This window comes from Teleopsis dalmanni, chromosome 2, assembly GCF_002237135.1.
Source record: "Teleopsis dalmanni isolate 2A chromosome 2, ASM223713v2, whole genome shotgun sequence".
Taxonomy (NCBI): Eukaryota; Metazoa; Arthropoda; class Insecta; order Diptera; family Diopsidae; genus Teleopsis; species Teleopsis dalmanni.
In genome coordinates this window covers 34,854,262-34,866,026 of record NC_051847.1, presented here as the reverse complement: position 1 = coordinate 34,866,026, position 11,765 = coordinate 34,854,262, and the positions used below count along the sequence as shown (strand labels likewise).

General features: G+C 26.7%; 1 protein-coding gene across 1 annotated transcript; it reads right to left on the bottom strand.

Annotated features, from left to right (window-relative positions):
• Positions 1–5,833: 5,833 nt before the first annotated feature.
• On the bottom strand, positions 5,834–6,507 carry LOC119681581 (extensin-1-like). Its single transcript, XM_038094821.1, has one exon. It carries the CDS (start codon positions 6,437–6,439, stop codon positions 5,834–5,836), a length of 606 nt encoding a protein of 201 aa, XP_037950749.1. The 5' UTR covers positions 6,440–6,507.
• Positions 6,508–11,765: the final 5,258 nt, after the last annotated feature.

Here is an 11,765-nt window from a genome sequence, read left to right as displayed (position 1 = left end):
GTCAGGTACTCCTCGAGACATACTAGCCTACTTTAGACAGACGGGATAGTTTTTGTTTGCTAAACACTCAACCTCAACTCAACAGTACCTTACTATCCTATATAGAAACCTATATCCTTATTAAATTTTTTTTTTAATTAATATGCATACTATATAAAATTAATTTAAATTATAAGTTAATTATAAATTTTCTATTTTACCTTTATTATTTTAGTATGTAGAATTATATAGAATTTTATAATTTTAGCATTGATTCTTGTAATTGGTATTAATTTATTTTAAATTCAATATTTATTTATTTATTTAATTTTCACCGATATTATGTCGTTTATTATTATATATGTATAAAAATGTTTAGGTTTTCGGTTCTAGCGGGAGCGTGCTGAGGACTTTACGTAAACCCCCTATAGATTTTTTATGTTACCCTAACGTTCCTAATTTAAAATGTATTTACTCGTAGTAATTTAATTTCCCAGAGGGTTTCTTTGATCAGATGTATGTATTTTTTATCAGTGATGTTTACATAGACTCATTTTAGAAAGATTTTTGACAACTAATCCAAAGCTAATTCATATGTGTAATTGAATAATATATAATTGAAAAGATATCAGTTATATCTGTGTAAAATGGTTAAAAATATTTTAGACGAAAAGTAGTTTAACTTTTCTTAGTCCAGTAGCTATCAGTAGCTATTTTCTTAGTTCATAATATAAAGTTAATTTTTAAAAACAGTGTTGGGCTAAATATCTATATCCTATATGCAACAAGTTGTTTTCAGATTTACGAGACTTTGTCCTTATTTTTTATTTAATTATTTTTATATAACTTTATTTTTATTTTTATTATATTTTTATTTCTTTATTATTTATTTTACAATATTATTTTTATTAAATTTATTATATATTATATTATATTATTATTTATTTTATTATTTTTTATTTTTATTTTTGGTTTCTGTTAAACATTAGAATACATTTATTTTGTTTAAATGAAGTATAAAAGAAAGAGAGATAGAGCGAATAATAAGATTAATGTAGTATTTAAATTTCATAATTTAATTTAATTTTAATTTTTTTATTTTCCTACAAGAGAGAGATAGAAAGATTAATAAGCTTAAATTTGTATATTTTCATGTAACTTTACTTGTTTTTTATTTATTAATTCTTTTTCTGATATAATAATAAATTTATTTCTTTTTTAATATAGGGCAAGAGAAAATAAATTTATAAGCTTAAATATTTCTATTTTTATAAAACTTTACCTTTTATTTTATTTATTTATTTTTTTTGGTTAGAATGTATTTATTATTTTTAATAAATGACAAAAGTGAGAGATAGAGAGATTAAAAATTTTGAATTTATATATTTTCATGTAACTTTACTTGTTATTTTATTTATTTTTTTTTTTGATATTAGAATTTATTTTTTTTAATAAAGAACAAGAGAAAAAAAATTTTAATAAGCTTGATAAGCTATTTTTATATAACTTTATCTTTTATTTTAATTTTTTGTTTTTGTAAAATCTTTTTTTTTTTGGAATGAAAAGCAAGAGAGAGAGATAAATAGATTAATAAATTTTAATATATAGCTGATTGATAATTTTAAATTTAAAAATTAACTACTACTTCTATTATTTAATAGCTTTAATTCAGCTTTGTGTTATTTAAAAATACATCTTTACCCTAACTAACCCATTTGAAATATAAAATCATCTACAATCAGTCAGGGTTGATGGGGTACATTAATTAGTGTACTTTAGGTCTTTCGAAAAATAGTGCTTCACCATTAATTGCTTACTTCCACAGTAAGTCATATATATAGAAATTTACTGTTATTTTCCTAATGAATTCCTATCGCTTTAACATGAACGCTCTTCATATATACTTTTCTCCATTTTCATTTCCATCTCAATTTCAAAATTGCAACTTACTATATATCATGGTTTCGCAGATATATCAGCAAGAAACACTAATATTAGTCATTTTACGGATCTGATTAATTTTTTAGTTTTTGGAAACTTATATGTTAAAACTACTTCTTTACGTTTTTAATAAATATCATTGGCTGTTATTAAAATTTATTTTATTTCACTTGACTGATAAGTTGACTGATGAAACATCAATAATTTTATAACGCTGTCACAATATACAAAAAATACGAAGTACCTACTTAAATTTAATTAGAAATCATTTTTTAAGAATGTCTTTTATTTAATATATATTTTTATGTAAATTATTTTTTCTTTAATATATAATGTTTTATATCTTTGAGTTTATCAATATAAATGATTTTATAAAGAAAAATTGATTTATGTATCGAAGAAGGTTCGTCATTGTACTTTCGATACACAATAGAATAAAGATATTAGACTAGAACTTAATATAGTATATCTCAGTGAAGTAAAGTTACTTCTAATGTATTCCGTAACCGGAAGTTAATCTTATATTAAATGCGATACAAACTTATTACCAAGGCTTTGTGATGATAAATTATATATATTTTAATTATTAATAAATTTATTTTTTAAAAATATGTATTTTTATAATAATATAATATGTTAAATTCTAATTTAAAAATTTTTTTAGGCTTGATTTAAGTTTAAAACACAATTTTTTTCACAATAACAAAGTGATTTAATAAATTATGTTATATATTGCAAATAATAATTTTAATAATTTAATATCATATTTATATAGTATTTTTTTTTAATTCGTGTATATATTAATTTTACTATATTAAAACTTAACAAATAAGTAAATAATAATTTACCACTTATATAAAAATACCACTTATGTAAATTATTATTAACTTAATTTTTAAGTAATATAATAAAATTAATATATACACGAATTATATTTATATATATATATATATATAAATGCAAATAATTAAGTTCCAATTTCATTCTGAATTTCTCTGTATAAGTCAAAGCGCTTTTAAGTGCGCAAAGAACTGAGTTAAAAGACATTTAAATTTTACAATAAAATTATTATAAAAATAAAAGAAACCCGATATTATATAATTAAAAAGATATATAGATTAATAAAATATTTATTATACAATATGTGCAAGAAAAATAAAATATAAAAATTTCATAACTATATGAATACAATATTTTGACCCGATATTATATAAGATATTCTTAAATTTAAGATAAAAATAATATAATGAATTATTGTGTGTATGTATAAAATTAAATATTAATAATATTATTAATAGCTTATATGAATTGTATGTGCAAGAAATAGTTTGTGCGTAAATAATGTTAAAAAAAAAGAAAATATATAAAATACTTTAAAAAAGTTAATAACTGTTTTATTTAAAAATTATTTAAGAAATAGTGACGAAAATAAATAATACTATATTTTTAAATTTAAAATAAATTATTTAGAAAATATAAGAAATTTGATTTATATACCATGTCTATGATAAGGTCGAAAAACAATTACAAGTCTCTGATAGAGAGAAGAGGTACTGTACTGTACAGTACTGACGTTCTGACAACTATGTTAAGGTGTCCCACCATAAACCTGAGTTTGTTAGTAGACTATCTAGCAGGTCACCATTTGTCTACAATATTTTATTATTAAGATGAGTCTACTTAAGAACGCAGAATGTCGGTTCTAATAAAAAACAGATAAGATCTCTAGTCACATTTACTGACCCATACTTATCTGGTACAAGAAAAGTTAACTATATCTGGCGGCGTTATCCCTATTGAGGATATATCACGTAATTCTCAACAGCTGACGTAATTCTCAACAGCTGATGCTTTAGTTTTTATTTAAAAAATTGAGTCTTATGTTTAGTTAGGATCAGTAAGCTACACAAAACACTTGCCATTGTCGCAGTGCTTCCGTTCATTGAAAACCAGTACCCTATTTATTTCTAATCTTAAAATCTTTATAATCTAAAATATCTATGAGTACAGCAATAACTAAAATCACTAAACTTCAATGTGATATTTTACCAAGCATACACTTATATTTTAGCTAAACACACAATAATGAAAAATTTTGCTTATAGAGCTTTTTCATCATCTTTTATAAAGATAAGAACGATTACATAGTAGTGGTCATTTACTACACACCATATACAAAGCATGCGAAGTAAATCTATACATGTTGCCTCTATCCTCTGTACTGGTTTATCTGATATTTAATGTGCACTCAGCACTTTTGGATTATAACCGGCGCTGCGCTATTAAATTGTTTCTGTATATTTAATATACATAACAAAATATAACAGCTCAAGCTCCTTTAAGAAATTTATGGTATTATTAATGATGACTTCAAACTATTAAGACAACAAAATTATGTGTTAAGTGAATTTACTACTATATAACTTTTAATAGAGCTTTAGATATCCAAAATAAACATAGTAAATCGATACTTGTTTATTTTATGTTGCCAGGAGGTCTAGAAAGGTGTTTCATTCGGTACCCGCAGGTGGAAAAAGCGGTAGATGACGTCCGCATCTTTGACGGAAGGACCAGGTGACCAACGATTTGAGAGCGCTCGGTATTACCAACTGGCGACAGCAAGCAACTAATCGGGCTGCGTGACGGAGGGTACTCGACGCGGCCAAGAACGACTCTCATATGTAATTTGTCAGAAATTTTTTTAAAAAAAAATACATTAATTTTGTTGTACTTGAAATATGATTGTAGTCTCTACTACTGTCAAAATTTGAGTTCATTAGCCACAGCACCAAATCACCGTTACTTCTTAAAATATGTTGACCACTAAAATTAGTTTAAGCATTTCCCCAAATGGTTTGTGCCTACCCGTAGGCAGTAATTGGACACAATTTCTTCATACCCATCAATTACCCAATACTCTTATCACCTTCTTCCATACAAATTCTCAGTTGTATAACCATCTTTTAGTACATAAATGTAACTTCTACTTGCTGAGTCTCAACGAAACTAGTGGATGAATTATAACAATAATAAAAGAAAGGATATAGTCTAAAAGTAAGTATTAAAAAATATACTATTTACTTAAAAACATGTAAAAATACTAAGTTCAAGTCGTTGTATACTCGTACAAAAAAGGATTTGAATAATCGCTGTCCTTATTAAAAGGAATATCTTCACCTCCATATCTGCAGACATGTGTTCGATATAGGAAGAACAATTAGGATTCGTTAGTAACACAATATTGCAAAACATAGTTTAAAAGTGTGAAAAAAAATTTAAAAATTCTATTATCATTATGAACCAAATGTGATGGAAGCAAATGATATCATTACGAGCTATCTGTACTGAATACAATTCATACTTTTGAGTCGTGCATTAAACACACGTCCGGATATCGCAAAACTGATCGAAACATACTTGGAAATACTCAAATAGTGAATCCTACCTTAACCGCCGGATACGCTAGACGTTGCTCAGTGTGACAATAATTTATTTCTATCGATGACACATTGCTCAGCTGAACAGCAGTTCCATTCTTTCAAACAAGTCAAAAAATTGGAAGATTCGTGAATGACCTTGAAAGATGAGGAGTAGTTTCGGCACAAAATCCGTATATTAGTACAAAGATGAAAAAAAGTAGTTGTTGACGATGGACAATACTTTGAATACTGAACTCTTAACAATTTTTTTAATGCTTTTTTATCCCATAGTTCACTAATTTTTAATAGAATTATTTTATTTTAAGTTTCGAATAATTTATTTTATTCTGTTAAAAAACACGACTATAGTTTATCACTTAAAAATGCACATTGATAATTAAAACAAACATTAACTATTAAGAACTTCACTCTTAGCAACAGGAAATTATTTACAAAGGAAATGGAGTTTAACACTTAAGCTAGGTAAGAATTTTTTAAAATTTCTCCGCCTGCGGTGGACCATACTCCGCAGCTGGTGGTGGTGGTGGTGGACCATATTGTTGCGCAGGTTTCTGTTGTTGTTTATATTTGATGAAATAAACTTCTGGTTTACTGGGTTCAGTTGGTTCTGGCGAAGGCAAGATAATTGGTTGTTGTTCTTCAGGTTTCTTCACAAGAACATATACAAGTGTTTTGTGTTCATCCTGTACAGGTGGTGGTAATACTTGACGTACTGGTACTGGTGGACTTGGTGCCTTAATGAAAATAATTTTGTAATGTTTTTTAGGTGTAGCAGTTTGTATTGGTGCTGAGGCTGGATAAACTTCTGGCTCCGCTGGTGGTACATGCACGTAAACATTTTTCGTTACTATAGCTTCTTGTACGGGGGGACCATAAAAAGGCGCAGGTGGACCATAAATTGGCAAAGGTTGTGCTGGTATTTCTGCTGGAGGGGGTCCATATTCTTCAGCTGGCACTGGTGGAGGACCATATTCCTTTTGTGGTGCGGGTGCTGGTGGAGGTCCATAACGTGATTTCGGTGGTTCTGGCATGGCAAAGGCTACTGCCAGTGTGCAGGCTACGATTAATAATAATTTCATTTTAGATTTGTTTATGTATTTTTTTTTTAAATATTTTATTTCGTTATTCCACTTCTTGCTGCGTTTAGGTATTCTATTCGTTTGACTAACAAACCAAGCTTACAAAATGTTTTTATACTCCTTCAATTTTTTTCAATATTACCATTCCGAAAATTTTTGAATTTTCGTAATTTGTTTTTTTTTTAATTTATTTTTTTTATTATTTTTGAATTTCGTTTTCAATCGCATTTTTATTAAATTTTGCATAATTATACAACCGAAATAAATTGTGCGACCGAACGGATTATCGTCTCAGTCTGCGCGAACGTAACGTGTGCTCCAGTACACTCCATACATACATAATGAGCTAAACTGACTTTAAAACAATTAAAGCTACAACAATTGCATGTATATATACGATAAATAAATATAAATATAATTCAATTTAATTCAACTTAATTCAATACTTGATTTCCGAAAGATCTGTGCCGTTTTTTTCGGAATTTATTTTTATGGCTCATCAGTTTGTCTGTCCGCCTTATCGCAGTTCCGACTCACCTGCTTATTTGGGCTTCCCGGTATTTAAGTCTATTTACACATACAAAACGACCAAAATTACGTGTGTATTTTCAAAACAAAAAAATACCAGATATCGAAACCTATATGTGAAGCGACACATTTGCCGTATCGATGCATTACTTTGGTTTATGTAATTCTTATAGAGGCTACGTGCAGTCAAGTTTTTTGGCATACTTACCGAAATGTGCATGTTAACACACCCTGTTAAAAATGGAAGTCAATATGCTTAAAAAAATTTTTTAACCATAATTAATAATTATCACAGTGAATAACTAATTAAATAAAAATTGCTTAATACTTAAGTATGTTTACCAATATAAATTGAGGATGTGTTAGTATAAGTGTTATTATTGTTGTTAAGAGATGTGGCACTCCGACCGTCGAGTCTATTGTGCCCTCCGCTGGGTTTAGATTAGGTCTCTTAGCCCTTTTACGTCAATAAAAAGTAGGTGTTAAGAGCTTTAAATTCTTTTATTTGCAGGACTCGTGAAAACTCTATATATATGACTCATTGAAACTGAGTAATATTCAATTGATATTACTTGTTGATGTAAATATCGAATAGTTCTATTTCTAGGCACAAAAAGATAATTATACATTATACGTGTTGGATTTTTTCAAGTGTTCTGATATGAAATCCTGGTAGACAACAGTTTTGTGATGTCATTTTATATAAAATTGATTGTTGCTTTAACGGCAGCCAACGCCCTACCTTGTTGCTCCTTGATCGACAGCACGACACGTTCGTGGTAACTTTAAAATTTTTTTAAGGGACACTTAATTTTATAGTTTTTATCGTAATATTTTTTCTTATAAAAATATACGTGTTTTTAGAATATTTTATTGTATGTGTAGAGATATAGAACGTATGACAAACGCTTGCTATACCCGCCTTTAGTATATCTTGCAGTTTAATTCTCTGATTAATGCTGTTTAATCTTCTTCCCTCTCTAAAAAAGAGCACCGCTTCAGAAAATTAAATGCTTCATGAAAAAAAAATACAAACAGAAGCTACTGCGCCCGGGTTACGACCCCTTCTCATTCTATGGGAAATCAAAACACGACATTCTAGTTTCAAAAATATGACGAAGGTTTAATAAGACTGAACACGATATCATGATATTTCAGCTCTAGTAAGTCCGTATAAATTGCTATAAAATTGTGTTACTGATAATTTTAATTAAAGGTTAAACTGCATCTCTTTACTTAAATGTATAATTTATTTTTACTATAGTAAATGTTTCAAAATCTTTGTGCTTTAACATTACAATCCTCCTCAAACCCTTCTATATGCCCAGAAAGCGAACACAGTCTTAGTATATACGTAAAGATTATATGTTTTTTGAATGTACAACATATTCGATAGTTATTCCTGCGTATTGAGATTGCAATAACAATTTATTTCTATAAAAATTTATTTTATATTAATATCTTTCAATTTGTTGATGCTGCTGCAAGAGAATAAACCATAACAATACAAAATTTCATTAAAATAATATAATATATATTAAATTAATTTAGTATTTAACTCCAGAACGATTTAAACTTTCTGAGAATTATATACCTTTTTTTTATACCTACACCATTTAACAGAAATACGAATAATAATTCTCATGTACTTGTAATTACATAAAAGTTTCAATAAGATTGTAATGACGTTATTATGATATTTCAGTTCCAGTTATGTTGATCTGTATAAGTTACTGTGAAATTGTTTTACTGATATATATTATATATTATACTGTATTATATAATGTTGCATATATATAATATTGCTGTCGAAGCAAGGGATTATGTGTTTATTATGAAATAAGACAGTTTCATCGTTTTCCTAACTATGAAAGGCTTATAGATTTTGTTGTATATGTGTCGACGATGGTTCTTAATAGTTTTATAGTATATTCTAGTACTTATGACCTCAAGTAAACATTGGTTACTGGTAACTACTGAATATTGAACTTTAAACCAATAATAATAACTGTAGTATCCTTGGTATTATATTCTTAATACACAAAAGCTAATGTAAACTTTTTTTAAAATAGTTTTTAATAATAATTTAAAACTTTTTTCTAAATACTAAGTTACGGTTTTCCCTGATTAGTGATAATACACTACAGTTTGAAGTTTTGTGTTGATCTTGATCTATTTATTTTTCTTACTGAAACTGATACCTAAAAGATAGGTTTTGAAATGTGAGTTCTCTTAATATATAGATTGTTGTTATTTATTATATTATTTATAATGTCATTATTATTTTCCTTAATAGTAAGTATATGTTTGTCGGGCATTAGTTTGGGTAAGAAGAAAGACTCAAAAGTGGAAATCTATGGCCACGTCGGTAATCAGGTTTTTTTCAATATACTTCATAAGACGTGATTTCTTCTATTGGATTAGAGTATTGTTACATTACAAGAGATCTATTCAGCTTGTAAAACTCTGCTTCACTTGTAACCTAAATTCTAATTCCTTAACTAAATCATATATTATTCAAAATTTCTGAATAAATGGAATAAATTTAATAAACTATTAATATTTAATTGCAGCATTTGCAATCACACTATTCTAATTTTTAGAACCCCTACAAAAGTGTAGAATACCTTAACTAAATAAATAATCTTCTTATTTTTCTCCGTTTGCTTCGGCGATTTCATACAGAATTAACAAAGACGAATCTACATTACAAAAACTCCGAGACTACCATATAAAGCTACAATTATTTTTATTTAAACTCAAAATAAATTTTGAACAATATTATTATTTTGTTAATCATCAATGACTAAGACCGATAATATAATTGTTATAAACTGTATTCTCACCAGAGAATTAATATTGGAAAGTCTGCAATAGTTATCGCAATTCACGTCCACCTCTAATATAGATTTTGAAGACAAGTGGCACCAATCAGGCTAGTGTTTCTTTTTTATCTACGTTCACAATAATTACTCATCTGATTACGTTTCACTACCGATTACCATCATGTGCTACTATATCTTCAACTCTTCTATTAAGGTTATATTAAATTAAGTCTACTATTATATGAAATACGTCATACATAAGTAATTCATACAATTCAATTTTTTTTATCTTTTTTGCCATAAAAAAATATTTTAATTTGAATTACCAGGCTTTGCCCAAATTCGCTTGTTATCATTGTTTTTCCCCTATATTTAACAATTAAATATATTTGATGGAATCAAAATTTTATTAAACTACTGTTCATTACTTGAATGCAAACAATATAGATGTTAACCTTTAAATTATCTCGCTTTAACAATATGTATCTTGAATATATATAGTAGGCGTTAGAAACTTACTTTCTACATGATCTCAATCACTTGCCGAATCTCCTGGTAGCCTAAAATATTAAATAGACATCACTTATACTTTTTTTTAAAAAATATAAAACACGAAATGAGTTTATATGCAAAGTGTCTCAGGATACTTAGAACATTAGGAACATCAATGGAACCTTATTGAAACAATCTAATTCGACCAAAAGAATGTGGAAAACCACAACTTCAGAAGAGTTAATTAACACAAAAATTAATAGAGTAGTTCTTATTAGTATGATTAGTTGGATAATGTATAGGAACACTAATTTTATATCATTTTTTATGTTATGCAAAATAATAAATAATTGATATAATTGAATAAATAAATAATTGATAAGATTAAATTCAAAATTACTATTTCAAGAATAGTAATAAGAATAGTAAAATGCTATAAAAATAGATCTTTCTGTCATATTTCGGATAAAGTATATCTACAATAAATAAAATATAATATTAATTTAAATTTATCAGACATCATAAGTGAGTCACTATTTTACTAATAATTATTAATAAATAGATTGAGATTAAAAGAGCTATTTAAATAGATGAGTGCAATATCTATAAAAATATTTAAAATATTTTTGGCTTATCTATTAAAATTTAGATTAATTTTACTCGTACGTCATGAATACCACATTTAGTGTTAAAATTAAATATCTATAAAAGATATATATCAATTATTATATAGCATAATTTATTGTGTGTTTATTTCGAGTAAAATATATATTTGTATATTTATTTATATTTCATAAGAAATATTTGCAACAGATATGAGGTCGTATAAAAATATTATATAGTCGATATAAAATAATTGTGAAACCAATAATTTATTTTGCGTGAGTAAATTTTTTCAGAAAATTTTGAGGTTGGACATCATGAAAAATTAATATGCATTTATATGAACCAAGCATAGAGGTGAAGGGCCTTACGTTGGGTGGTGTGGTATGAATTTATAGTAACAATACTGTAGCATAATCCAAAAATTTCAAACATTTTTAGGCATATCTCTATGCGAAACATGTGCCCACTGTAAATTTTTATGCATATATTATGATTTACTATTAAATTTATTTTAAAGTTTGGCTCTTGTTTATATACTTATAAGCAATTAAGATAATTTTTTCACAACTTAAAAATGGACTATTTGGGTTATGGTCAAAAATTTCTGCAATTAGAAATATATTTTTAATTGTCAATAAAATTTTTAAAAATATATATTTTAAATAATTTATATAAATATAGCTACCTTAATCAAAAGTGTTTTGTCATTTAAGAAGAGTCGTATCACATCATTGGCTATAGAAATACAGAAGAAATAGAACAGAAAATTGTTTGAAAGACTTTCAAAAACAAAGAAGTTACTCTCTTTTTAATATGTTACCTATAAACTTCTAATCCCATTAGTCTGTGAAAACATGACTTCTTTTAAATACGGA